Here is a 16,332-nt window from a genome sequence, read left to right as displayed (position 1 = left end):
TACTCCCTTTTCTGTCGCAGCTTTCATTCATAATCTCACCCTGAGGACACCAATAAAGCAGAAAATAGAAGAAATTTGGATGATCATTGTACCTTCCCTCCAGGGTCCCATAAACAGGAAGAATTGTCAGGGCCGGAGCAGGAGCTACAATGATAATCCAGATCTGTCCACACCTTCCCACTCCTCCAGTAGTCCCAGGTAGAGCTGTCACTTTAAAATATCTCTGTGCACAGCAAGTCCTGGGCTGTATGGGACTGCAGAAAGATACCTGGAGTCATCTCTGGTGATGGCCTGAGTGCCCACAGAAAGGGCTCCGAGTGCCACCGCTGGCACCCGTGCCATAGGTTCGCCACCACTGTCTTATAAGGTCTCCCATTTGGAGATTCAATCTATATGTCAGAGATGAAAGCACCTAGCCTGGTATAATATGGTAGTCCTTTTTTAGGGACATCACTATGCATGAAGAGTAAATATACACACACATATATATATAAAATTTTCATGGCTTGTATGAGAGTTTTCTGGAGTACAAGCCCTGAAATAGGCGTATTTCCTGGCACCCACCTATTTTACATGTGAAGCGGGAGTGTGGCGTTTCTGCCCAATGTCTCCACGCTACCTATAGCCTGCACCAGGAACTTCCCCACACCAGGACACCTCATTTTCAGGAATTCTCAGTTTTCCCAATTTACAGTAACTCCGGATTACCTGCCATGAACCTTTTCTTTACATATAAAAATCTTTTCACTCCGTTCTTCAGATTTTTTTTCTCACACACAGCACTCACATACATTGTAGCAGCCTTATGGTGTTGACATTTCCAAAACAATGTCACCCATCCTTGTATAGAAAGCAATGTGATCAAATAACCAAACCCATCCCTATGGTCACCAGACCTCACTGTAGGACGTTTAACTCATTCCTGCATCGGCTGCTTCTAAATGCTTTTCTAATTTCTCAGATATAAGGTAGACAACTTTGAGGGAAGATGAATGAAAACAGCCTTCATCTCCTATAGCAACCACACAGCTTTCATTTTCAAAGAATATTTGTGAAAAGCAAGGGTGTGATTGGATGTGATAGGAGACAAAGGTTTTTATTCTCTTTAAAACTGTTTCAGAAATCTTCTTTACGTCATCCTTAATTCTTTTTCAGAAGCTCACATAAAAATCTATATTCAAAGGATACCTGATCTCACATTGTGGTGCAAATGTATTTTTAGAAAAATCAGGTCAATATTGAAAAGATTATCTCAAGTCTCTGGACTTTTTATAGTTCAAAGGAAATTCTGCTTTAGGCCACATGGACGTTGTTCTCATCCTTCTGCTGTCTGACACTTTCTTCTGCTGCGACTAGCTGACACATTAATATCAATGGATCCATACACATGAATGTGGCTCTCGTGGACCTTTGTGGGTGGCTGTAGAAAACGCAACGCAGGTCCCATTCTTGCCCGTTTTTTGCGGTTCGGGAAGTCCGATAGAAATCTATGGAATCATTAAAAATGTTGATGTTACATACAATGTTTCCTGCAGGGAGTACCACATACCAGGAGCAGAGCAAGTCTGGAGGGTAGAGTAGGTCCAGGAGCTGGGCGTCAGGCTGCATCACGGTCCGAACATCGCAACTTACGCCACTTCTGGCGGAAGTTCAATATTCAATATTCAAAAAGAGGACCTAACACAGTAGTCCCTGTGTGTTCTACACTCCCAGCCGGCCACAGGATTTTGAATAAAAGGAGCCCTAGTCCTTCTCCAGTTCCGGGCCTTGCCGATTGGGGTTGCAGTAGCCCCAAGAGTTTTTACAAGGGGCTTTTGTTCCATATCTCAATGACTTCCTGTTGATAGGGAAGTCGGAAGAAGCGGTAAGGTTACAATTAGTCCAAGTTCAAGAGACGTTGGAACTTCTAGATTTACTAGTAAATGCCTGTAAGTCGTCCCTAACACCAGCAAAGTGAAGGATCTGGCTAGACTCTGCCTGTCAAAGATCCTTTTTACCGGAAGAAAAGATAAACAAGCTTCAGAAATCAGTTCGTTCTTTACTGTCAGAACAGTCCCTGTCCATAAGGAAAGTAATGACATTGATTGGTCTGTTTTCTTCGGCTATCCCAGCAGTTCCTTGTGCTCAGCTTCACACTCGGCCCCTGCAACAATTCCTGCTAAAGAATTGGGATGGCTGGGACTGGAGCAAGAGTTATGTCTTCCTCAGGGGGTTTGGAACTCCCTTCTCTGGTGGCTGCAGGATGCAAATCTCCTCAGAGGAGTTCCATGGAGACCACAGAAGACAATATTATTAGTGACAGACGCCAGTCATTGAGGTTGGGGGGCACATCCTGGAAGTCAAGTGTTCCAAGGCCGCTGAGACCCACAGATAGTAGACAGATCCTCAAATTTTATGGAGCTATGTGCTATTCGAGAAGCCCTGAAACCATCGTTAACTCTGGTCCAGGGGGTGGATCTAAAGATTCTTTTGGACAATGTATCAGCAGTAGCAATCATAAACCGGCAGGGGGGAACCAGTCACTGATGGATCTGACATACAAGATCCTAGAGATGGCAGAACTACACCTCAGTTCCATATCAGCGGTACACTTAGGCGAAGACAACAGGAGTGCCGTCACCAATTAAATCAGGGACCTTAAACCAGCAACACTCAAAGGCCAGGTTTTGGCTTTGATAAGTCTTTAGCATCTCATCCCCGTTTAGTGTGATTTATTACAGCAGCCTCCTGGTTAACACCATTCAGGAGATCCTCAGTACCCCCCCCCCATAGGACCTTACCATAGTTTTAACCTCGCTAATGAAGGATCCTTTTGAACCCTTGGAAGATAGTTTAGATAAGTGGCTAACTATCGGGGCAGTATTTTTAGTTGCCATCACACCAGCCAGAAGACTAGAGAATATATCAGCATTATGCAAGGCCCCCTACATTTAGATCCTGGATGGTAGGATAGTGTTACTTACTGATCCTGCCTTTTTTCATAAAGAAATATCAACATTTCATAGACCCCAGGAAATCAGGTTGCCCTCCTTTTGTGTGGATCCAGTCCCAGACAGGGAGAAGGAGTTCCATACATTAAATGTTAGATTAATTATTATAGTATACTTAGAGAAGACAGAGTGGAGGAAATCAGATAACCTATTTGTTCTCTATGGAGGATGGAATAGAGGTAAAAGGGCCTCTTCAGCTTCTTTTTCCAGGTGGATCAAGATGGCCATTACATCAGCATATAAGCTGGTTGGCCTGCCGATACCAGAAAGTCTGAAAGCTCACTCCACCAGAGCAGTATCCTCATCCGGGACTGAATTTAAAGAGGCGTCTGTGAGTCAGGCACTATAGGTTAGAGGTGGCAGGTGCACATGAGTTTACCTTTGGTCGCCGGGTGCTTTCTTCAGTAACCCCTTCCTAATTCTTCTCTGTTATGGTCTCCGGTGATATTACTGTCGTGGTGAAGGGGGAAATGGGCAGTTGTATTTCCTGGAACCACGACTTTACCGTAGGATTACCCTTCCTTCTTCTGATAAAGATTTCCTCCTCTAGACTCACCTTACTCTTTTATGGGTGTAGCAAAAAAGTAATAGAGATATAATGTAAATAGTTGTATACTGTATATGTGCGGTACTTAAATGTTAAGTCTCGTACAGTCTCCGAAATCCACTGAGGCATGGAGCTTTAAGGGTTTCCTGTCCCTGGGGGCGGACCCCTCTCTCCAGTGATGGTGCTGTCATGGTTCCAGCAAATACAATTACCAGCAAGTAATTACCGATATCCCTGACGTTGTGCTCTCTCCCCTTGAGCATTTTTTTTTCCCACTTGCAGGATCCTCAGGCTGCCTCCTAGTGTGTCTGGATACTGGCTGATGACAACACAGTCTCCAGGGTTTGAAGCTACACTTATTATAGACTACTGTCCATCTTCACTAAGGGGACCACATCTATATACCCCAAGATACTGTAATCTTACACCCGAATTTGCACTTTGGTACCACAGTTACAAATTTGGACACTGTTCATACATCCATTTCAGTTTCCTCGAGTCCTAATACTTGTGATCACTGAGCTAGCAGAGTCCTATGTCACAGGCTAACCACACTGCTGGGGGTAGGATTCCTTTCATCATTTCGATATACGCTTCCCTTCTGAACAGCAGCACTACAAACGAGTCACAGGACTCCAGGATTATGGGCCAATCATAGTGCAAAACTGCCCTTCGGTTGAGCAGCCAAAAACAAATTGGTTGCTATAGATATGATGCCCTGCAACCATATAACCAAGCACTGTAATTATATTGACAGACCGTGTTGGCAGCGTTCCCTAAAATGCTGAAACTATTCACCAGTGCTAGCACATAGATTACGCATTTAACCTCTGTTGAACCCTTAACCATCAATACTTCAATTCATAATCATGATATAATAGAAATATCTATCAGAACTGTCTGAAACTGTTTTAGCTGCCCATGGCAACCAATCAGAGCTCAGGTTTAATTTAATAAAGTTGTGGGGGGGGGGGGGAAACCATGGGCATCTTGAACAGTTTAACCTAAGACATCTCTGATAAATCTCCCCAAGGGTCTCGTAAAATTAAAAGTGAAATGCAAATATAGATTCCCACAAAGGAAGCCATTTTATAGGCAAAAATGGTTGACCAGTTTCCAAAAGAACCCAACGGCATGTTCACAAAATGGATGCCAGAGTAATGTGCAGGTGGTAGGTGCTGGTGCATTTAATACACAAGTGGATAATAATGGACAGATGATAACAAGCAAAGTGATGAACAAACATGAAACCCAAGGTCACAGGTTTTCATACAAAAAAAATTTAATAAATATTACTTTCCAAAAACTTGTAGCCTTGAACAACACATCAAAGAGGCAGGGTTTATATAACACTAATATCACAATACAGGGAATCTTCAGGATCTCTGTGGTCAACGATCGTACGTCAACCTTTAACGTTGATGGATTCATAGTTACTAACCACGGGCTTGTAGTAGAGCGAAATACAAACCCCTCCAGTAATACTGGGGTCTACATATGTTGGGGGGGACACAGGCAAAACCTTTTCCGATGAGTGGTGACCAAACGGCATCATGGATTACCGGAAGTTTTTGTAGAATCAGGAATGTATTTTTGGAAAAATATGATCCTTTGACAACAAAAGAACATCGCAACATTCAACACGACAGTCAAATTTTGCCTTTTCATTTGTAACATGAGTATTAACCACCATCTTTATCGTGCCTTCGTGTCGTCATTTGAAAGGGGGGGGGGGTTTCTCCTTAAACACCCTGGAATGATACGGTGGAAAAACAGTGGCTTCTACTGTACAAGTATTCAAAACCTAGCTTAATAGAATACTCTTGAGTATCAGTAGATTACAAAAAAAATTAAAAAAAATATCTACAAGTGGTTCTTTAATTACATTATCAAGGTGGAAGAAAATGGAATAATGAAAAAAGAAAAAAATTTACAAAATACAATATTGTGGAGTTTCAAACTTCACACAATTTGAATTTTTTTCAAAATTCCTTTTTTTTTTTTCCTAACACGAACGCTGACATTCCTTGTAAGTGGATAGTTCCTTAAACTGCCTTGTAGCAGAATATCTGACAGTCACACTTTTTTTTTTTTCCTTAATTTTTTTTTCTTTTTCATATCAAAGCCAAAGCAGCAAAAAGATTGTTTGTTTTTTTTCTAAACTCTACCTCTGAAAACGGTTTTATTCTTGAGTTACAAAAAGTTTCTTTTAAGTGATGCTTTATAAAGGTATTTAACATCTGACAAAATGTACAAAAAACAGCATTGAGGCAGGTGCGCCTGTCCTATTCATAAAAAATAAAACTATTTTAGAACACCGTAAATTTTGGCATATAGTTAACAAGTAACGAGAAATGAAATTTCAAGAAAAAAAAAAAAAAACTGAAGCCATGAGCTTACAAAGCTATCAAAAACCTTCAACTCTAAACAAGTACATATAAATAAAAAAGGAATGATATTTAAGGCTCTTGATTATTAAGTTAATAAATCAAATATACACAGTGATTAATTAAAAAAAAAAAAAAAAAATTAAAAAAAAAAAAAAGAAATATTTACAAGTCTATACAAAATTTCTACTGAACAATTCTTCATTTTACCAGCAACAGCTGACAGTCTCGCCCGACGCCCCCCTCCCGATTCCCAACACAAAATACAATAAAAAAAATAAATAATAAACTTAAATTTCGATAGTTGCTGTGGTTCTGAGCTACGAAGGCACTTTCAAAATACAGAACTAGTAACATTACTATAAAAACCAATATACAAAGTAAAAAAAAAATATACATAATAAATATAAATTAAAAAAAAGGTATTATTCTAAGGACTGTATTATTTTGGACACCAGTCAAATAAAAAAAAATAAAAAAAAGTGAAAAAGGGTTGGAGAGGAGGGAGAAAAAAAACTAAGATTAAAAAAAAAAAAAAAAAAGCCAACTGTAAAGGCAATGGATGATCTTCTGGGATGTTTCAGCTGCGGCTGAATTTACATTAGGGCACTTTTCACTAGTTTTGCATAGATGTGAAATGCAGCACTTGGTATTCCAGCCAACCACAGCAACTATCTTTGCCAGTGTAAGCCAGCTTGTCAAAACTTAAATTAACATAGGGATTCTAAGTAAATAATAGCCTTAGACTCAAATATTACACAACAGTTTAAGAACTAGAGACTCCCGAGCCCTTAACAGCAGACACCAGCTCTGCATGGCAGCGCCCCTGTCCGCTATACGATGTACTCCATTCGGTTTAAACTTTGTGCTGTTTCCAAGTCTCTGTTGTCCTGTTTATTTGTCCAGTTTGGCTGTTTTGTGGGAGTGCCATTAGGCGGTTTTTCATCTCTATCTACCAACGTGTAAGCTGGCTGCTTGGCGTATCGGCTCTTCTGCTGGTGTTTATCCATGTCGTCCTCCTCCACTTCGGAGTTGTGTGTCCTTATTTTGGCATTAATTTTTTTGTTTTCGTAGTCTTTGATGGGCACGCTGTTGGCTGCGTGCTTTTCGATGGGGTTTTTTATCTGGTTCAGTTGCTCCCTGACGTTGTTGGTGGTGTTGTCGTCAGAGGCCGTGTGACTCTGGCTGCTTGGCTTTCTACGTTTCCAGATGCACCAGTAAAAGGCGGTGATCAGGCAACAAATCCAGGCCACGGTGAGAATGGAGCTCAGTAAGGGCACAAGGAAGTCTGGAGAGAAGATAAAGAGAAGTTAGTACATGTCCTCATCAAACACACAGTCAATCACGGCCTTCAACAAGAGCCATGCCATGAAAGAAGGGTTCGAAAATATGCACAGGATTGGCCATGACTTTCCAATCAGCCAAGGTCCCACCGCCGTACTCCACCATCTCAATTAGTTCCATAAGTAATAAAATGAGCATATGTTACTATTAAGTTGGTAGACCTCATTCTCAGGTTCAGCAAGTTATGACCTGTCTTTACATGTCTGACTGGATAAAGGCCCATAGCAGCACCACCCCCAACAATCTGTGGTAAACTCAAAATGCTAATGGACACCGTCACGGTTTGCCTATGGGCAATTTAAAAGCAATTCCAAATGACCCGTTTTCCTCTAACAAAAAAAAACACTTAAAGGAAACCTACCACCTGAAGTGGTAGGTTTCTGATGGAAATACCGGGCACCAGCTCAGGGTGAGCTCGTGCCGGGGCTTATTTTTGTTAGTGTTTTAAACCGAGGTATCGTGGTTTAAAACACTTTTTAAACTTTATAGCCGGCGCAGGGAGGTACGCGCTCGGCACTTACCATGCGCGCGGCTCTCATTCACTTCCTATGTAGCCGCGCGCGTACCTGCCTGCGCCGGCTATAAAGTTTCAAAAGTGTTTTAAACCGCGATTTAAAACACTAACAAAAATAAGCTCCGGCACCAGCTCACCCTGAGCTGGTGCTCGGTATTTCCATCTGAAACCTGCCACTTCAAGTGGTAGGTTTCCTTTAACACCTACAGGTAACTTCATAGTTTTGGCATTACTACAATTTGCCACAATCGTCACTTCAAGTTGACCACATAGTTCACCCAGTAATCCACATAATTTCTAGGCCAAAATTGAATAATTTCCTTAAGCTAAGTTTATGACTTCAGACTACATCATTCAAGTAAAGTCAAATTGTTTTATGTGTAAAAAATGACCTCCAACATTTGCAAACAAAAATGTTGTAAGTGAGATCCTTTAAGCTTGAACAGCTTTGCTTGGATGATTCTTGGAGGAGTGGAGCTTGCCTTCTATGGATCCAGAGAGTCCATGCACTAGTAATCCCATCTTCCCAACCAAAAGAAGCTCAGCACTCAGAACTTCTACTTCTGTTACTTTGCCACCATTTACCTGTCCTGTTTTCGGTGGGTGTTTGCACTCTGACTTCTACCACGGATGAAATTAAGGTGTTGTTTCCATCTCTTTTGCTCACAAGGTCGATGATCTTTTCCGTGATATCCTGAATTGTGCTCTTGCCATCTCTTGTTTCGTCAGCCGACTGTATAGAAAGACAATATATTCATTTAGAAAATGTAATCATTGATCACTTTCCATCTACAAGGTGCACACTTCAGAGTCTACATGGATGACTGTGGTCTAAAGACACACAAAGTTGGATGCAGGACTACAACAATCCCCGGATTATATTAGTCATTATTCTATTGCTTGATCCCACAATGCAGTTCTATATATACAAGCTTATGCAAAACGCCACATATCCTACTTACTATAGCAACCTGGATCTCATTGTTTGCCAAAGGAGATGGCTCGCAGGTAACGAAAATGGAATATTTAGCTGAAGCATTCTTCAAGAAGTTAAGATTCCTCAGTTCATTGCAAATGCTTTCTGTCGTGAGGCCCTGATCATGCAAAACACAACAAGTTAGTAACACTGAAAACAAGTCACGTCAGGAAGACATAAAAGAGAGCGATAACCAATATAGAAAATGTAAGCACCCAGTTGCGGCATATCGCTACAATGTGGTCATGTGATCTTAGGATACATTATATATCTATACTCTACGTGACCTCACTCACCGGGGACATAAGATCCTTGTTAAAGGTAAAAGTGATATTCACGCAGCTGTTGTCCTGATAACTTGCATTGGCGTTACACTTGGTCTTCACTGTTGGCTGATTTGAGGGCCAACATTCCCCAGCTCCAGTACACGGAGGCACAAAGCAGTTGTCATCTTTAATCGGAACACAAGACTGGCCAGCCGGACACTCGCCATGTCCTTTACTGTGCAAATCGCAACGCTGAGGGCCACACCATACCTACAAGTAGAAAGGATAACCTTAATATACAATATCATAGATGTACTGAATTTCCTTGTTTTCGCCAATTCAGAAAGACAAAATTAGAATATAATGTGGAATTTCACACGGCAAGAGGTGAAGACTAAAAACTCTCCACCATTATACGTCAACAGTAAATGGGTTTTTAGGATTGCCCAAAAACCTGACAACTTGATGAACCCACAAGCGCTCAGTGATAGACTATTCTAGAAGGAGGGGGGGTGAGAATGAGTCTATTACAGATAAAATCTGAACAGGATGAACATTACACAAGTTGTAAAATCTACGTTCTGTGAAGCGAGAGAACATCCAAAGAGCCTTAACGCATCACTTCCAAGGATGAAAATAAAGCACAGCGTGTCTTTAAGAACAGGCAACCATGCGGCCTCATCATCGTGGGCGTAAGTTGCCGTTACACGATATTATCATGAGCTTTATTCTTTAGAACTGTGAAGTGTTTGGCAAAAAATCCTAAAACAGTCTATGCCTGCAAGTCTATGAGTATCTTTAGGAAACATAAGCCTCTGGGTCACCATCGTCTTACCCTGGAGCAGGAAACTCTTCCGTTCTGACACTGACAAGTGTTGCACTCTTCGTTCCATTTGGATCCATCTGGCATAACATGGTCGTTGATAATACAAGGCCGTCCTGTAACTGCAGAAGTAAAATGGTCGGCTTAGAGAACATGCTACATGACCAAGTGACTGCAATTATCTGAGGTTGGTGAGCAGGTGGTTCCTATTGGTCATCTCCCTACCCCACAATATAGAATGCATTAATGGACAGTCCCCGATCATCTGATCTGGTAGAATCTACAAGCGTCATATGAATGGCTTCCATTAAGTAGAACATACAAGAGAGGAAGACATAGCACACACACCTTCTTTACACTTTGGACCACTGCGACCAGGTGGACAGATACAACGATAACTATTGATCTCATCAACGCACGTAGCTCCGAAGGCACAAGGAGACGACTGACACTCATTGATATCTATAAAAAGACAAAAAAAACATTTTTACTAGATTTGCATTCACTGAAGTGATTTGTGCAACAAAATAAACTCTCTGGAGTTACTTGGCCGTTTCTCTGCTAATGGCATCAAGTAACCTTTGTAACAGCAATAAAGCAGAACAATGTATACAACTCGTAGAACGTTGGCTCCAAATGTTAGAAAAAGAAAAAAAAAAAAAAAGTGACGAAATTCAAGATATAGTTAAGAGTTTAAGGGCAAAGGTAAAGCTCAGCCCGTGCCCAAGGCTTCCAGGAACTAAACAGAGTTACTGCAATAAGACACATTAACTGGATTAAGGAGCTTAATGGTGTCGTAAATGAAGCTGCCCAAATATGGAAAGTCTGGTGACTGCTACTCTGGTCGCTTAACAGTTGATAAAAGTATCACTACAGGTAGGTACGAAAAAGCTGAGTGAGACCGCCATGACAGCTGTGAGGGCACCAATATATATAGGGGCAGTACTCACATGGTTTTGGCTGCGTGCAGTCAACGCAAGAACCATTTAAGGGTTCTCAAAATGCAGATATAATCCTACATAGATTTTCCAGAAACAATGCTGGTTCTAGACCCCAAGGTTTGTGTCTGGTATTTCACGTCACTCCCATTTTAGCCAATTAGAATAAACTGCAATACCAGACACAGACATGGGACTGAAATTTTTTTTCTAATTATCGCTCCTGCTTTCTTAAGTTCATCAAATTTCTATTTATTTCTCTAGTTGTTGACCCAAATATGGCACATTTGGATAAAAAAAACACTATAGAAACGAGCGATAATTAGAAAAAAATTTCAGTCCTCCGCTTCACATCTAGAATATTGTCCCACAGTAATAAATTGTAGCCAGCTTACAAAGATGTCGGGGCTAGCCGTCTCCCTCCTCCCCATCATCATCATCATCATCTTTCCCTTAGAAGTCCAATCTCTTCCTCTGATGCATAAACACAAAAGATCTTCCCTGCCTGCAAAAACCTGCACTCAGCACGCTGGCCCGAGCTTCTAACAAGCAGGGAGGGAGCTAGTTATCCATACGCCAACTAGACCCTGCTTGGCTGCCACCCAAATCTGAGCAAGCCTATTCATAAATGGGTGTGTGAAAGGTTCGCAGCTGTATTATCACTGCTATGGCTTTCTATCTGGAATCTGGTGTGAAATCTACAGGGTGAACATTTGTGACATTTAAAATAGAGACTGGAGAATGCTGGGCTGGATGGAAGTCATGGTCTGTGCCATCCCAAGGTATGGATAGAACCCATAGCGTCATCTCTTGTTTCCCCAAACATAAGCAGTAAAGATATAATGTTAATCGCAATCTGAACACTACAGGGTTAGAGGTAAGAATGGATGTACAATACAGTCTACACAGGGAGTCTGCCAGCAGCGCTTACCATGTATGCCTACAATCAGGGCTGAAGAGCTTTTTACACATAGGTTTGTGGTGTAGCAGTACTTGTAGGACTTGGAATGTACCGTATTTTTTCGGATTATACCATCCAGAAATGCCAGCTTAAATGTCTAGGTTCATATATAAGGCGCACCGGATTATAAGGTGCACCTGATTATAAGGATGAATGACCAGCAGGTGGCAGACCTGTGCACCGTTCAAGGCAGCTGTTGTCTGTAAGTATGGTTCATATATAAGGCGCACTGGACTATATGGCGCACCTGAGAAAATCAAGGATTTTTTTGATAGTCCGAAAAACACAGTATATAGTATTCCAGGATTGTAGCTTGTCCGGGTGCAGGGGTATCCTCACAGTTCTGCACTCAGCATTACATTGCTCCACAATCCACTAACCATCTTTTCCAAGTGACAGAGCAGAGGTAATAGACTGTGGAGCAGTGGATCATATAGGCCTGAGGAAAAGGCCACCCAAACCACCCAATAAATGTAATACTGAGAAAGACTTTCACCCACAAAATCCTCGTAAATCTGTTCCTGCTCTCAATATGCAAGAGCCATTTCAAGACCTTTGAATGTCCTCCAAAAGGTCTTGTAACAATCAGGCCGAAAGGACGTATCTTACATTCTTCGAGAAGCGGATTCTAGTATAATATGTAGGAAGCGATGAATTCCAGACTTGTAGGGTCCATAATATTCATACAGGCCAGGGCCAATGGCAGTCTTAATCCACCACTGCTGGTGCAGCTTAATAGAGAAAGCCAAGAGCACAGCAGTGTGAGGAGACTCCCCCCAGTGCTGCAAGTCTTGCTACAATCCTGGAATATAAATACAATTTCACAGTCCTGCTGCTACCACCCCACATCTGTTACACAGATATCCTAGAGCCAATTTTTAAACTCTGAGTGAGGCTTTGTGTGGTCAGAGCTGCTGTTGGGCTCCCTTTAAACAGCACTGAGGTATTCAACACCTTTAGTATAAATTCTATAGAGCACCAAATCCTATAGGCCTATAATCTAACAGATGCCAAGTTTTCATAAAACAGAACTTTAATATTGAATACTCACTTATTCTACAGTCAGGACCAGCAAACCCAGGAGCGCATTCACACCGGTACCAGTTGTCTCCATCCACACAAGTTCCACTGTTGTAGCTGAAAAGAAAAAACACCACAAGCGTTAACAATAAAGCATCAACAATTTTTTGCGTCAGAACAGAGGTTCATTTTTACAGAAAAAAAAAAAAACAAAAACACAGGGAACATTTCAGTCTTTTGTACATTTTATAGATTTATTAAAAAAAGTTTTTTTTTTTTTTATGACTCCGGCTTCCCTCTCCAAAATCATTATCATATGCAGGCGAACAGGCGGGAAAGTGGGATCCCATTAAGGTCTAGTATATTTTTATATATACGCATCACCAGCTACCATGAGCTTTATGCAGTATATGGTTACTACAGCCCGCGTATCTGACACCATCCGCAGAGTGGTAACCTCAATAAAAAAAAAACATTTACCCTCTTAAAAAGGGGACCAGCACTACCATTTGCACCATTCAACGAACCAATTCTGGCGGAATTTTTGGAATCGTATTCTAGAACTCTAAGTGCTTTTAGTTTCAGCACTAAATATGCCATTTGTCAGGTGGGCGGGCCTAAGCTGTTGAGTCAGACACCACCCACCTGACTGTAGAAAGCATATCGGGTGCTGAACAAAGTGAAAAAAAAAAAATTCCAGTTGAGCTGGAATCAGTGGAATGACATCTATTAATGGATGCAAAGCGTTGGAGTTGGTGGAAGAGGTGAAAGGTCTTCTTCAAAATACATTGCCTGCCCCTTTCACAGGTGTCATAGGTCAAAAGGGCAAACAGGCAATACCCCCACACCCTCCATATGGTGGGTGGTTACAGGGTGAACTATTAAGACAATGCACATAATACATAAAAACACCAATTCTTGTGAAGAAGTCTAGGAAACAGAGCATTGTGGGTGGATTGTCTACGTGCATTTGTTTTCATTTGCACTTACCATGGATGTGGGCTGCAGTCGTTGGTATCTAAAAAAAAAAAAAAGTTGAAATTAAACAAAAAAAAAAAAAAAACTAACAGAAAACTATAATTCACTATAAACAAAAATCAATCATGGTGTAATTATATGTATTACAATAAAGCCCTGCAGACAAAGGAAGAGACCCTTCCATGTAAGGAGGAAAGACTGAGGGGAAACATCTGTCTCTGGTTATCTCCGACAACTTTTCTCATGCCTAGGTCCAGCCACCATTAAGGTGATTCTACAGTCCACATCAAGGGCTTCCCACTCCTGGATTCAATTTTAGGTACAAGGGGTGACGGGATGAGCTAAAAGCTCTCTGTGTGGATACCCCCTCCCCCTCCCAGCGTAGCAAAGTATTAAGAACAAACTTACTTTGAGAGCACGTCGGACCTTCCCAGCCTTCTTTGCAAACACAAGTGAAAGAGTCCCCGCGGACTACGCAAGTTCCACCATTGAAGCAAGGATTTGGCAAACAGCTGCTGTTTCTTGCTACGAGGAAAACAGTGCAAAGTGAGCATGAAACCGAGAGGTCTGAAGAGCAAACAGGATGTTTCCCTTTTAGATATTCTCCCCGCATAGCAAATTACAAATGCCGCCATCTGCGGAGCCCACATGCCTGCGACCCTAACCAAGTCCCAACTCAATAGCAACCAAGACCTACTACTAGTGAAACAACTACTTTCTCTCAGGAGGTCAGAATTCCACTTTTCTTTCCGGTTATTAATTTCCGGAAAACAGAAATGACCATTACAGGCGGAACTAGGACCAGTAATTATACTCCTGGCAGCATCTAAGCATTTGTCATATCTGCAAGACTTTAAGCCCACCACATACTTTAGGTAGTTATGCGCTATATACTCATTTGGAAGGCAGCCATTGCACCTTCGGAAGAGGCGAGTTGCGTCCACTTTGACTGGTTAGAACAAAAAGGATCCAGTATGTTAAAGGAGATTTTGGATATTAAAGGACAAAAGGCTTCTAGTTCCATTGGACGGGGGTAACGTTACTTTCATTGTGCAGTTGACTGCCGATCTATTTTCCAACCAAAGACATCAGACTGCTGGGACCCCCACTGATCACAAGAGCGCGTAACCCAGCAATCTGGAGAATAGTGGGCCTCATCTCATGAACGGGTGGAGTGGCAGGACACGTGCGAGTGCCAAAGCTACACGAGCAACGTGCTCATCAATTTCCAACACTTCCATATTATTGAGAGTAGCAGCAGGATTCATGGTTGTCCTGCAGCTCCACCCATTGGTAAGGACATTCATCCCTTCTCATGATCGGTGGGGGCACCAGCAGGCGGACCCTCATGGATCATCTTGTTGTCCCCTAACTATAACGGTCTTACTCTCTAATAATTGAGTCTGCTTACGCTATATTACAATTCTGATATATCCAAAACGATCTGTCCTCCTGATGAACCTACCAATATTACAAGTCGTTCCCTCCCATCCAGGTGTACACATGCATTTGAATGTGTCGCCCTCGTCATAGCAGGTCCCGCCATTGTTACAGGTGGAGCCATCACACTGGCTGTCTTCTGTAAATGGTAAGAAGAGTAAAGTTTTAGATTCAGCACTTGAAAAGATCAACATTTATCCTCAATTAGAAACACACTTACGGGAGTGGCACGTCTTTCCCTTCCACCCATTCTTGCATTCACAGTAGAAATCATTAACCAAGTCTCGACAAGTACCTCCATTGTGGCAAGAATTTTTACTGCAGTTATTTATGTCTAAAAAACAAGAACGACAGATAGCACATGGTTAAAAAAATACACAAGATTTGCCAATTACTTGAATGGGGGCAGCTGCAGTTACCTGGACTGGCCACTGCACAGAGAATGGAGCCCTTTTGGCTCCTCTATATGAGTTGAATCTGGCGTAAGAGCAGTGTGACAGTCCAGAGTGTCGGACCGCCATTTATCAGATATTATACCTGGAAGACCCCTTTAAAACATATGATCAATGGAATAATATACTCACTTATTTCGCAGTAGGTTCCTTCCCATCCTTCACTACATATACATTGGTAAGAGTTCACCCCATCAATGCAGGTCCCACTGTTTTTACAAGGGTTGCTTTCACAATCATTGATATCTGCAACAAAGATTATATTAAAATATACACATATTACCGAATTACACCAATATGGACATTCCTATAAAGCAGTATTTCCTCACTATGAGGGATCACTTACTTTCATGGCAATATGTGCCCGTGAAGCCCTTGTTACATTCGCAGGTGAATTTGCCACCAGCCTGACTCTTGCATTTGCCGTGTGGTCCACAAACATTGGATGAGATGTAGCGGACTCCTTCTGGGGTGCTGTTGGAAGCCACCGCCACTGTGCAGCTGTCAATCACTGCAAGACAAAAAGGGGCAACATGAAGGAATTGCTAAAAAAGACTGGAGTCATTGGTTTAGGCCAAATTCACATCTCCATTTGGCTGGTACCGTAACACAACAAAAAATTAGCACACCCATCCACGTCTTTTTTGTTATCAGTTACAAATAATAGTATAATGGAAGGTAGGTTAAAGTCCGGTT

At 41.7% G+C, this 16,332-nt stretch overlaps 1 protein-coding gene across 1 annotated transcript in view; it reads right to left on the bottom strand.

The window, feature by feature from the left end:
- Positions 1 to 4,801: 4,801 nt before the first annotated feature.
- The window catches only part of JAG1 (jagged canonical Notch ligand 1), a 35,071-nt gene continuing 23,540 nt past the window's right edge, over positions 4,802 to 16,332 (bottom strand). The window contains exons 14-26 of the mRNA XM_072140458.1: positions 15,983 to 16,147; positions 15,769 to 15,882; positions 15,405 to 15,518; positions 15,210 to 15,323; positions 14,153 to 14,269; positions 13,757 to 13,784; positions 12,798 to 12,883; positions 10,196 to 10,309; positions 9,860 to 9,969; positions 9,055 to 9,294; positions 8,745 to 8,876; positions 8,368 to 8,515; positions 4,802 to 7,212 (exon numbers count right to left, since the gene is read on the bottom strand). Coding sequence (XP_071996559.1) covers positions 6,758 to 7,212; positions 8,368 to 8,515; positions 8,745 to 8,876; positions 9,055 to 9,294; positions 9,860 to 9,969; positions 10,196 to 10,309; positions 12,798 to 12,883; positions 13,757 to 13,784; positions 14,153 to 14,269; positions 15,210 to 15,323; positions 15,405 to 15,518; positions 15,769 to 15,882; positions 15,983 to 16,147 — 1,937 coding nt within the window. The 3' untranslated portion in view covers positions 4,802 to 6,757. The remainder of the gene's footprint in view (positions 7,213 to 8,367; positions 8,516 to 8,744; positions 8,877 to 9,054; positions 9,295 to 9,859; positions 9,970 to 10,195; positions 10,310 to 12,797; positions 12,884 to 13,756; positions 13,785 to 14,152; positions 14,270 to 15,209; positions 15,324 to 15,404; positions 15,519 to 15,768; positions 15,883 to 15,982; positions 16,148 to 16,332) is intronic.

Source organism: Engystomops pustulosus, chromosome 3, assembly GCF_040894005.1.
Source record: "Engystomops pustulosus chromosome 3, aEngPut4.maternal, whole genome shotgun sequence".
Classification (NCBI taxonomy): Eukaryota; Metazoa; Chordata; class Amphibia; order Anura; family Leptodactylidae; genus Engystomops; species Engystomops pustulosus.
Note: the sequence above shows the minus strand (reverse complement) of the source record. Positions and strands in the feature narration are given on the sequence as shown.